This window comes from Chionomys nivalis, chromosome 17 (genome assembly GCF_950005125.1).
Source record: "Chionomys nivalis chromosome 17, mChiNiv1.1, whole genome shotgun sequence".
Classification (NCBI taxonomy): domain Eukaryota; kingdom Metazoa; phylum Chordata; class Mammalia; order Rodentia; family Cricetidae; genus Chionomys; species Chionomys nivalis.
Genome location: NC_080102.1, coordinates 34,954,581 through 34,967,320, shown reverse-complemented (window position 1 = coordinate 34,967,320; position 12,740 = coordinate 34,954,581). Strand labels below are relative to the sequence as shown.

General features: G+C 39.2%; 1 protein-coding gene across 1 annotated transcript in view; it reads left to right on the top strand.

Moving 5' to 3' along the window:
* LOC130888524 (histone acetyltransferase p300) overlaps positions 1-12,740 on the top strand; it is a 71,139-nt gene that overhangs the window by 17,195 nt on the left and 41,204 nt on the right. Inside the window, exons 2-4 of the mRNA XM_057791544.1 lie at positions 1,206-1,846; positions 9,257-9,433; positions 11,419-11,680. Coding sequence (XP_057647527.1) covers positions 1,206-1,846; positions 9,257-9,433; positions 11,419-11,680 — 1,080 coding nt within the window. The remainder of the gene's footprint in view (positions 1-1,205; positions 1,847-9,256; positions 9,434-11,418; positions 11,681-12,740) is intronic.

Genomic DNA, 12,740 nt, shown 5'->3' with positions numbered 1-12,740 from the left:
CTTTAATCCTGGCACTCGGGAGGCTATGTTAGATCTCTGCGTTTGAGGCCAGCCTGGTCTTCTTTTTTTTTTTTTTTTTTTTTTTTGGTTTTTCGAGACAGGGTTTCTCTGTGGCTTTGGAGCCTGTCCTGGAACTAGCTCTTGTAGACCAGGCTGGTCTCGAACTCACAGAGATCCACCTGCCTCTGCCTCCCAAGTGCTGGGATTAAAGGCGTGCGCCACCACCGCCCGGCCCAGCCTGGTCTTCTAGAGCTAGTTCCAGGACAGTCTCCAAAACTATAGAGAAACCTTGTCTTGAAAAACAAAAACAAACAAAAAATAAATAAATTAAAAAAAATAAACTTTTTACAAAACATTTTTATTAGTTTGTGTGTTGGTGTGCAGTGTGTGTGGGGGTTTGAAGGTCAGAGGACAGCTTAAAGGACTCAGTTCTGTTTGTGGGTTCTGGGGCATGAACTGAGATTGCCATTCTTCAATGAGCTGTCCATCTGGTGTAGCACACCTTTTAATGATTATTAATGCTAACTTTTCAGCAACTCATTTAGTAGATATTGTACCAACATTCACCCCCTTTTCACTTGGTCTTATTTTTGGCATAGCTCATAAGTTTTTTTTTTGTTTTTTTGCTTTTTTTGTTTTTTGTTTTTCGAGACAGGGTTTCTCTGCGGCTTTGGAACCTGTCCTGGAACTTGCTCTGTAGACCAGGCTGGTCTCGAACTCACAGAGATCCGCCTGCCTCTGCCTCCCAAGTGCTGGGATTAAAGGCGTGCGCCACCATCACCCGGCCAGCTCTTAAGTTTTTTAACCAGTTTGTCTAACCAAAATTAGTTCTTTTTAAGAAAATGCATAATTAGTATATTAAAAAACCACAGTACAAAAATTAAACATGTAGTTTTCTATGGAGAGTGTAGATAAAATTAATTTTTTAAAAAAGATTTATTAATTATGTATACAACATTCCTTCCATGTATGCTTACATGCCAGAAGAGGGCACCAGATCTCATTATAGATGGCTGTGAGCCACCATGTGGTTGCTGGGAATTGAACTCAGGACCTCTGGAAGACCAGTCAGTGCTCTTAACCTCTGAGCCATCTCTCCAGCCCCCGATAAGATTAATTTATACTTAACAAAAATCAGACTGTCTTATGCACTTCTGATTTGGGTTGTGTAAAACTTAACCTTTATCTTTTCTATTTGCTTTTAGATTTTGGTTCGCTGTTTGACCTGGAACATGATTTACCAGATGAATTAATCAACTCTACGGAATTGGGACTCACCAATGGTGGCGATATTAGTCAGCTCCAGACAAGTCTTGGCATAGTACAAGATGCAGCCTCTAAACATAAACAGTTGTCAGAATTGCTACGGTCTGGTAGTTCCCCTAACCTCAATATGGGGGTTGGTGGGCCAGGTCAAGTTATGGCCAGCCAGGCCCAACAGAACAGCCCTGGATTAGGTTTGATAAATAGCATGGTCAAAAGTCCGATGGCACAGACAGGCTTGACTTCTCCTAACATGGGGATGGGCAGTAGTGGACCAAATCAGGGTCCTACACAGTCTACCACAGGTATGATGAACAGTCCAGTGAATCAGCCTGCCATGGGAATGAGCACAGGGATGAATGCTGGCATGAATCCTGGAATGTTGGCTGCAGGAAATGGACAAGGGATAATACCCAATCAAGTCATGAATGGTTCAATTGGAGCAGGACGGGGACGGCCGAATATGCAATACCCCAACCCAGGCATGGGCAATGCTGGCAGTTTATTGACTGAACCACTACAGCAGGGCTCTCCTCAGATGGTGGGAGGACAAGCAGGATTGAGAGGCCCCCAGCCTCTTAAGGTGAGTTCTGTTTTTGTTTATTTAAGAAGTACCCATTTGGCTGTTTCAGTGATGCAGGAAGTGCTTGAAGTTATTCATTTATTCTTGTGTTTATGTGCCAAAGATCTAATGTGTTGGTGTAAGTCTTAAGAAGCTCTTTTACTAAATTTATAGAAAATACTTCGTTTTACGTTTGATTGGTATCCTGTATCTTCATGATTATTCCAAAATAATTACCTATAATTTCAAATCTTTTTGTTCTAAATATTATAGTATTTTCAACTCATTTTAGGATTCATATTATTATCCTTGTAAAAGTGCAATTTTAAGATAGTAGATATTAACACTGTTCAGGTAGAAAAATTATTTGTTCTACTTTTTAGAAGCCCATGTATGCCTGTGTATGTCTGCATGTGTTTATTAAGAATAGATCTTGGAAGCCGGGCGGTGGTGGCGCACGCCTTTAATCCCAGCACTTGGGAGGCAGAGGCAGGTGGATCTCTGTGAGTTCGAGACCAGCCTGGTCTACACAGCTAGTTCCAGGACAGGCTCCAAAACCACAGAGAAACCCTGTCTCGAAAAACCAAAAAAAAAAAAAAAAAAAAAAAAAAGAATAGATCTTGGGCTATTATTGTGTGAACTCTGGTGTTCAGTTCCTAGCACACACAAGTGGCTCACAACTGCCTGTAACTCCAGTTGTTTTTTTTTTTTTTTTTTTTTTTTGGAATCCAACTCTTTTTGCTTACTGCTAGTATAAAAAAATGTAGAATACGAGGTCTTATACACTTTGGTTGGCTGGAACTCACAATGTAGACCAGGCTGACCTCAGTGGCTCTCCTGCCTCTGCCTCTTATGACCCACCATCTATGGTTTAATCAGCTCCCCTGTTCCCCATCTTAAAGTTTTTATTCACTCTAGCCTAACATTTAGGAGGATGGGAAGGGTGAGTGAGGGTAGGTATCTTTCACTTTAAACATTATTCATAGTTGATGATATTGAGGATTTAAATAAAGGGTGGTGGGAGAAAACCTATGAAAGTGTAACTAGCATTCTAGGTAGTTTAGTAACCAGATGTTGGTCTTGGGTGAGTTTTTTGTTGTTTTGAGACAGTGCATCTTTGACTGACCTAGAATTCACTACATAGATCAGACAGGTCTTGAACTGAGATCTCCCTGCCTCTGTAATGCTGTAGTTAAGAGCATAGGTCACTGTACCCAGCTGTTTTGTGCCTTTTTATTGTTGCTTGTGACCCATTGAGTTTAGTTAGAATGCATGTATGAGCATGGTATTGCTTACTGGAACATGGGCAGCTCTCCCGTGCTTATAACACTGTAGTAAATGAATTTTCCTTCCCTAGCAACCATTAACTACCATTAATAAATTTCTCCCCATCCATGATGAAATACTAATGGGCTCTATCTTGTACAGGTCCTTCCCACCTCTTTTAAAAATAATGTGGGTGTGCATTGTATGCTACAGCAAGTGTATGGAGATCCCAACAACTGGAATTTTATTCTCTTCTTTTCACTTTTAATGGATTCTAGTTGGACTCTGGTCCTCAGAAGTGCAGGCATACACTGAACCATTTTTACTGATTCTTGTGCAGATCTTGTTCAAGTAATCACATTTGCTGCAAGTTCTTTATTCTAATAGTCCTATTGTGTCTGGCATTTTGCAGTGGTCCTTCTTCATGTTCCTTGAGTCTGGGGGTGATATTAATTATCCCATTTGTCACTACTGAACACTCAACAGTGACTTATTCTAAGCACCTTGACCTGTTGAGATTAATGTGAGTCTGCATTAACCATTGTTCAGTGCAGAAAGAAACTTCTCTGACCAAAAATCAAGGCTTACAGTAGCACTAGTGTATAGGTATAAACAAAAATACTAAGAATGTTCTTTGATACCATATTCATTTAGTTAGCAAATAGCTATGGGCTGCTATAGGTTTTTACAGTATGAGGCATGAATTTCCTCCTCTGCAGCAGACCTGAAATCCAGCCAGAAATCTGTGGTTTACCTTCCTAAATAGTAAGGATACTGTTGTAGCATTGGGACTGTCTTACCTGGAAGGTTTGTGTTGTAACTTGCAAGGTGCATAGCTTGGTAAAATCGTTGATGACTTTTCTTACTAGCAGCTCCCTGCATTAACCTTCAGGCACTATGAAAGATAGTCAGCAGGGAGGAAACTTCCAGTTTGATTTCTTCATGTTCTGCAACCAAAATATGGTTTTCGCTAGTAGTGCCCTACCATCTAGTTCAGGTGGGCAATCAAAACCATTGGAAAAACTCTGTATTGGTGGCTTCTGAAGCATCTTTGACCAGCAGCTCATGGGGAGATAGTTCTTATCTGGCACTGAGACTTTCATTTAGTAACCTATGGCTTTGGGAGCAGCAGTGTTGATTTAGGCAGACTGACTACTTCTGTTTTAAAATTTTTTCTTGGCAGAGTGGTGGTAGACACCTTTAATCCCATCACTTGGGAGAGGCAGAGGCAGTTGGATTTCTGTGAGTTCCAAGTTAGCTGGGAATGTACTGTGAAACCATGACTCCAAAAAATGAAATCATTTTTTTCCTTCTTCACACTTAACAAGTGTATTTTTAATGTTTTTATGTTTGTGTGTAAGGTTGGGCACAGTTATGTGTGGAGGACAGTGTTCAAGTTTCCCTTATTATTTCACTTTCTTTGAGAAGAGGGATTTTTTTTTTCCATTCTGCTTGGATTTCAAGTTTTTGTGGATTCTCCTGTTTCTGCCTCCCATTTCCCATAGGTGTGCTGGGAATATAGATGGTCGTATCACTGCATCAGGCTTTTATAGGAGTTCTGTAGAGCTGAGCACAGGTTATGAGACTTGCATGGCAATCGTTTTTACTCACTGGACCTTCTCTTTAAGTGATATTACACACACACACACACACACATTTTGTTTGGCTATTTATTTATTTAGGTGTTTTTTGGTTTTTTGAGACAGGGTTTCTCTGTGACTTTGGAGCCTGTCCTGGAACTAGCTCTAGTAGGCCAGGCTGGTCTCGAATTATTTAGGTTTTTTGAGACAAGGTTTCTCTATGTAGCTTTGGAGCCTGTCCTGGAACTCCCTCTGTAGACCAGGCTGGCCTTGAACTCACAGAGATTCCCCCTGCCTCCACCTCCCAAGTGCTGGGATCAAAAGTGTGCACCTCACGCCGAATATTTTTATTATTTTTTTTCTGAGACATGATTTCTCTGAGTATCTCTGACTGTCCTAGAGCTCCAGACCCATCCAACCCCCCCCCCCCCCACGCACACCTCCCAAGTGCTGGGATTAAGGGTGTGCATCACCACTGCCCAATTTTAAGCTATATATATATATATATATATATATATATATATATATATATATACACACACACACACACACATATATATACACACACACACACACACTTTTTATTGCATTATATGATATATTAGTGAAGGCTGGAAGTCAGAGGCATTGGGTTCCCCCTTGCAGCTGGCATTTTAGGCAGTTGTGAGCCTTCTGATAGGAACCAAACTTAGGTCCTCTAAATACTGAGACATTTTCCCAGTCTTTTTATACTTACAGATTATATCCTCCTTGATTCAGGAATTGAATACATGGCAGTGAACAAAACACAAATTACTGCTCTCTCCTGGAGCTTCTCTCTCTCTCCCTCCCTCTCTCCCTCTCTCTCTATAAGATATCTCTGTGTAACTTTAGCTGTCCTGGAACTCTCCTCTGTAGACCAGGCTGGCCTCAAACTCACAGATCCACATGCCTCTGCCTCTTTAATGCTATGATTAAAGGCTTGCATAATTGCCTGGCAAGAAATAAATCTTAAGCTGAGTATGGTGTTGCACACTTTTGATCCCAGGGCACAACCAAATGGATCAATCTCTGAATTAAAATCTAGCCTGGTCTACCATAGAGAGTTCAAGGACAGTGAGAGCTACATAGTGAGATGCTATCTCAAAATATGCGGTTGTAGTGGGATGAATCTTGCCAAATTTAGGTAGTTTCAGAGTTTAGTGTAGAATGTGTGCTTAGTATGAACAAGACCCTAGGATTGATCACAGCACCCCACAAATACTTCTGAGTTTTAACCATTCAAGTAAGTGTGTGTTTTAGGGATACAATTCAGTTTCCCAAAACAGGAGTGATAATATAACTTTTGGAGTTTACTCTGTGCATCAATTGGTGGATAGCTTTTTGTATGTAATGTTAGAAGAGTTTTTGCTGTTTAAGATAGGCTCTCAATATAGCAGGTTGACCTCCAGCTCCCTGTTTAATACCGATTTTCCTGCCACCACTTCCTGAATGCTGAGATTACAGGCATGTACCCCACATGTGGTTTATGGGGTCCAGAGAGGTCAAACCCAGGGATTTATGCATGGCAAGCATGAACTATATCAATGAATATCTCTAGCACCAAGAGTTCTTGATGTTTAAGATTTTAGGTTAAGAGAGTATTTTAGAGTAGAGAGATGATGGCTCACTAGTTAAGAACTTGTACTGCTCTTACAGAAGACCTGAACTTGGTTTCCAGCACCTGTGATGGATGAGTGTCAAACTCAAGAGTTTATCAAATTCAGTCCCCTTGTTCCAGCCTCCTGAGATTACAAGCTTGAGCTTGCCTGGTAGAGTGCTTTTGTTGTTGTTTTCGTGTGCATGTATGCTTGGTGCCATTAGAAACCAGAAGAATATTCCCTGGGACTGGAGTTATATAAAGTTGTGAACTACTATGTAGATTCTTCTTGGGATATGGATCATTTGCAAGAACAAATGCTCTTAACTGCTTAAGCCATCTTTATAGCCCCCTTGTTTTGTTTTTGTAATGTATGTGAGTATTCATATTACTTACTACATTCCTAACTTTCTGCAGCAACTTAAGTATTACTAGATATTTAATATGTGTAAGGCTGTTTTTTAGCAAAGGAATAATGATGCTCCAGAGGCTTTTGTGGGGTGGGGTTTCTTTTGCTTGTAATTTTCTGGTTGTTGTATGGCATAACTTTCCCTGGGGAGATGAAACACACAGGAGGTCTGCTTAACCAGGTAGGTAATCACTGACCAAAGTATAGATATCACCAGAGGCCAATTTGGTGTGAACCAGTAAGCTTTGTTGGGATTGCTTATAGGAATGTGGGTGAAGGGTTGCTTACAGAAGAAATGACTCAAAGACCACTGCATCATCAAAGCTCATCTCAGGATGGGTAACAACAGTTCACAAAGCTGTGAACCTGTACTGCCTGAGGGGAGTTCAACAGGTTGGAGAGTGTTCTTTCCAATTGGCTCAGTTGGTCTAAACTTCCAGGCAACTTGGTTGGTTTCTGCAGCTGGTCTGTCATCCTAGTCTTCTTTGTTGCTTTTTCTCCTGAGAGTTGTCTTTGCAGCTCAGCTTGTGTTGGGGGGCCGGGAACTCTTACCATTTATTGCTTACTCTGGCAAATAGGGATCTAGTGAATCTGGTCAGTTTCAGGGACTTCTTGAGTTTATAGCTTCTTTTTATTTGAGAACCTCCCTGCAGTATAGAATGTTTAAGTCTGGGAGCACAACATTAGTCCTTTCTCTGCCTTTTCAGGTTAGGTATACCTGTATAACAGTGAATAATTGGACAAGATGGGATAGCAGTGTAGCAGATACAAATATAGCTTCATCTTATACTATTTGGTGGGGGAGAAAGAAAACTTCAAAGGGCCAGAAGGTATAATGATGGGAAGGTACAATTCTGGAAAAAAAAAAAAAAAACCACCAGATTGTATTGAGATATATATGAATAAGCATATTATAATTACTTAAAGATACTAAGGTAGGTTACAGATTTCTGTGGTTTTTTTTGTGAACTTTTATAAACATTTTGTTTCTTGTTCTTTTATTGTTCATTTAAAGTTCTGTGGTAAAATAGCTTTCCATGTCTCAATGAATACCCATTTTAATTAGGGACTCAATTGTGAATGAATTGTATCTCATTATAGGCATGGACATCATTAAAATTATTTTAGAATAAATATTAGTACTTTAAAACTTAAAAGCTAAGGACTGAAGGAATGACTCTTCTTCCAGAAAACCCAGACACATTCGAAACACATATGTTGGCCAACCTCTAGTTGCAGGGATCTGATGCCCTCTTCTGGCCTTGAGAGGCACTACATGCAAGTGGTGCAAAGACGTACATGCAGTCAGAACACTCACACACATAAAATAAACACCTGTGGTGGTACATGATGTTTATGATTCAGCCCTTGGGGGAAGGTTGAAGTAGGAGGATTACTCTTCTAAGGCCAGCTTTGTCTGCATAGTGAGAATGTGTCGAAAAGGGTATAAGTGGTACAACTTAAAGGAAAACTAAAAATTGCATCTTTTTGATTTTTTTTGTTTGTTTGTTTGTAAGTTAATATCAGATAGTTGCATACAAGTGGCCTGACATGGAACTAGTAGTTCTGCTTCTTTCTAAGGACTGGAATTACAGGCCTCACAGAAAGAAACCCATTATGAAAATGTAGTTTTGGGGGTAGGTCTTTGAGAAAGATTACTTGGTAAAATGCTTGCCACACAAATATAGGGACTTACTAGTCACCAACACACATGTAAAAAACTGACTATGATGGCATGGGCTTTTAATCTCAACTATGAAGAGGTGATGATCAGGCTCCTTGGCCTAATCAGAGAGATCCAAGTCTAGTGAGAGAGTTGCCTTTGAGATGTTTTAGTAGGCAAAGAAACTTTCCTTTACCTATTCAGGTAGTCTCTAACTTCTACACGTGCCCTGTGGTAATTATGTGCATGCAAGTGTGTGTGCATGTGCAAACGTAAATATACAAATAAATAAACATAATTTTAAAAACTACTTAACATTTTCAGTTAATCATTGTGTAGTAGGATGGCTCCAGGTAAACTGAACACATGGAAGATATCTTATTTTCTGAGCTCTGGCTCTGTGCTAAGGATGATCTTGCAGTTTCTGATCCTTCAGCCTCTAGCTGGTACTCAGTTTTTATTTTTTTTTAATTTACTTTTTATTTTTTTATACCTAGGTCAGTGAAATGTACTCTGATAAGAATACACTTTTTTTAATTTTGTTCATTCTTAAATTTGTAAAGTCAGTTTTCTCCTTTTACTTTTTTTTTTTTTTTGGAGCCTGTCCTGGAACTCACTCTGTAGACCAGGTTGGCCTCCAACTCAGAGATCTGTCTGCCTCTGCCTCCTGAGTGCTTGGATCTCCTTTCTCTTTTACAAGCGCAGGGGATCAAATTCAGGTTGGTAGACTTTTGCAGTAAGCATCTTTACCTGCTAAGCCATCTTGCTGGGCCCTTCAGTGTGTTTTCTTTATATAATCAGAGGATTTGTTTTAAAATGATTTTGTAATATAGAACATGAAGTATGGAAATGGCGATGTCTTAGTAATATGGAGAATGTTTTTAATTTTACGTAGATGGGAATGATGAACAATCCCAGTCCTTATGGTTCACCATATGCTCAGAATTCTGGACAGCAGATTGGAGCGAGTGGCCTTGGTCTCCCAATTCAGACAAAGACTGTACTATCAAATAGCTTATCTCCATTTACAATGGACAAAAAGACAGTTCCTGGTGGGGGAATGCCCAACATGGTGAGTATGGATTTTCTTTTAGACTGTTTCTTCCTTTGTTTCTTTTTTGTTTTTTTGTTTTTTGTTTTTGTTTTTTTTGAGACAAAGTTTCTTTACGTAGCTTTGGCTGTCCTGAAACTAGCTCTGTAGATCAGGCTGACATTGAACTCACAGAGATTGCCTGCCCCTGCCTCTCAAGTACTGGGATTAAATTTGTGTGCCATCTCCACCTGGCTCTTTGTTTTTAACATTTATTTGTATGCAGGTTGGGTATGTACACACATGCCATGATGAACATGTGAATGTTAGAAGTTAGTTTACAGGAGTTGGTTTTCTCTTAACATGCATCTTGAACTGTAATCAGGTCATTACCTGGAGCCCTTTTGTGAACATTAGAGTGGCATTTAACACAGTGGTATTATACATACTTAGAGTCTGAGATACATGATGCGGTGAATTATATGAGGGAGCGCCTTATGCCTTAGAATAGAATTTTGCTTTGCAAAATTTCCACATGGAGTTTTATTTCCTGTGCATATTGATAAAATGTGTGCTACAGTGGGCCCTTATCCCTTTAGCAGGCCTTACTGATTACTGAAGGGAAACTAGAACCTTTCTGCCTTGGAGAAAGACTCTTGCAAAGGCTTCTACTCTTAAGGATCAAGTATACTAATTTTATTTGCTTTAGTATAATAAAGTAATTTCTCTCAATTTAATCCTTTTGTTTCTCTCTGTTGGGATGAAACGCATTGCACATTTGGCTACTGTTAAATTCATTGAGCAGCATTATAATGGACAATTTTCGCCTGTCTTAAAATATCTACTAAGGAAGCTTTCTGTAAGTTTAAGCCAGCCATGTCTACCCAGCAAGTTCCAGGCAAGCCAGGGCTAAGGTCTCTTAGGGGACATGTAAGGTGTGGTATAGCACACTGTTAATCTCTAAAGGCAGAGGCAGACAGATGAATCTCTTGTGATTTGGTTCCAACAATTTCTAGTTGTGAATTTGAATTTAATAAAGAAATTTGTTGGAGCTGGAGAGATGGCTCAGTGGTTAAGAGCATTGCTCTTCCAAAGGTCCTGAGTTCAATTCCCGGCAACCACATGGTGGCTCACAACCATCTGTAATGATGTCTCGTGCCCTCTTCTGGCCTGCAGACACACACAGACAGAATATTGTATACATAATGAATAAATATTTTTTTAAAAAAAAGAAATTTGTTTTTACCTTTTGATAATTGTCTCAGAGTAATTTTACTTGGCTTTTTACATGTTTTAGTATTTTGTGTTGTGTTCATTGCCTGTATTTTAAAAAGTTTGTTAAGATTTAAACATACAAAGATAAAACATGTCCTTACTGTCCTAAGATACAACTTTTTTTTTCTTTCCATTGGAAGTATAAAAACAATTTTTTTCTGGGCATGGTGGCACATGGCTTTAATTTCAGTTGTTTTTTTTTTCTTTTTTAGGATTTTTTTTTTTTAATTTGTATATGGATGTGTCCTGTTTTCATGGGAGTGCCCAAGTAATCTAGAAGAGGGTCCTGATTTTTTAGAACTGGATTTAAAAGTGTTAGTGAGCTCTGGACATGTGACTACGAATTGAATTCGGGTCTCTGGAAGAGCAAGCTTTAAAGCATCTCTCAAGCCCCTATGTGTTTTTTGAGGCAGGGTCTGGTTATAGGCTGGCTTCAAACTTGCTGTGTAGCAAAGACTGGCCTTGAATTTTGGATCTCACCCTGTGGGTTTCCAGTACCGAGAATGTGTAGTTTACCTGTTCTTCATATTTGTTTAGTTCTCTGTTTCTTATACATATTTTAACTATTACTGAGAGTTGTTGTAATTATTTTTACTGCATTAAGCATTTTGATAATAGGGGTTATCATGTATTTATTGAATTGTTTCCATACAAATTAAAAAATGAAGTCTGGCATAACTGAGAAGGGTTTAATTTGAAAATATCTAGTCCTTATTAAAAGATAGCACACAAATCTTTGTCATTTCTTTTAGGGTCAGCAGCCACCCTCATCGGTCCAGCAGCCAGGCATGGTGACTTCAGTTGCCCCTGGGATGGGTTCTGGCGCACACACAGCTGATCCAGAGAAGCGCAAGCTCATTCAGCAGCAGCTTGTTCTCCTTTTACATGCTCACAAGTGCCAGCGCCGGGAGCAGGCCAATGGGGAAGTGAGGCAGTGCAATCTTCCCCACTGTCGAACCATGAAAAATGTTTTAAACCACATGACACACTGTCAGTCAGGCAAGTCCTGTCAAGGTAAGTAGCCTTAGGGTGATGTCATTATGGTCATACACATATTCTTTCATCAAATACATTAATTTGCTTCCCTTCCTTTATAAACAAATCAACTTCATATTCCAGGTGCATCCCAGACCAATAAAATCACAGCTTCTTGATGTACATTTGCTTATTTATGCTCTTCCTGGTGATTAAACCCTGGACCATAAGCATGTTAGACAAGCACTCTATTGCTGAGCCATGTTTCTACTCCTGAATTTGCCAGAAGTTGCTGATTAGGCTGATCTAGGTATCAACTAGGTTGTTCTGGGGATTCATTGTCATCAACTCTCAAACATTAGGGTTAATATGATTGACAATTTGAGCACTAGAGGTCTGAACTCTGGTTTTCATGCTTGCACAGAAAGCCATTGACTCACTTTACAATTTGAACATTCCTCATTTGCCTGTCATAATACCTTTAAAAAGCTATTGTCTGGATGAAATACAATTTACCCACTTTGGTGAAAGAATCTTGATTGTATTCTCTTGTGGAAATGATGAAGATAATTGGTGTGTAACAACAAAAAGATTTTAAGTGAGTAGGATATGATAGGATGGGAAATTGTAAAAGTTTTTTTTTCCAATTAAATGTTTTATTTACAAAGTCTCACATGACTTTTCTAAAGTAGCACAACATGTCTAAAATTCAGCGTCAAGGATATTGTTTCTAATTACACAATAAACCAAGGCAGACATTTATTAAAGTTAATATTTAAGAGATATAATTGTCCTTAGGCAAAGACAGAACTAGCAGTTTTAGGGATCACTTACTGACCGAATACTTTGTCACGTTCTATTTTTAGTATTTTATATGAATGACATCATTATTTATAGTTTTTTTTTCCTGTCTCTTGAAATAAGGTTCTCCTTATTTTCCAGGTGGTCTCAATTTTTTTTTATTGATATTTATTGAGCTCTACATTTTCTCTGCTCCCCTCACTGCCTCTCCCCTCCCTCAATCAAACCTCCTCCAAGATCCCCATGCTCCCAATTTACTCAGGAGATCTTGTCTTTTTATACTTTCTATTTCCCATGT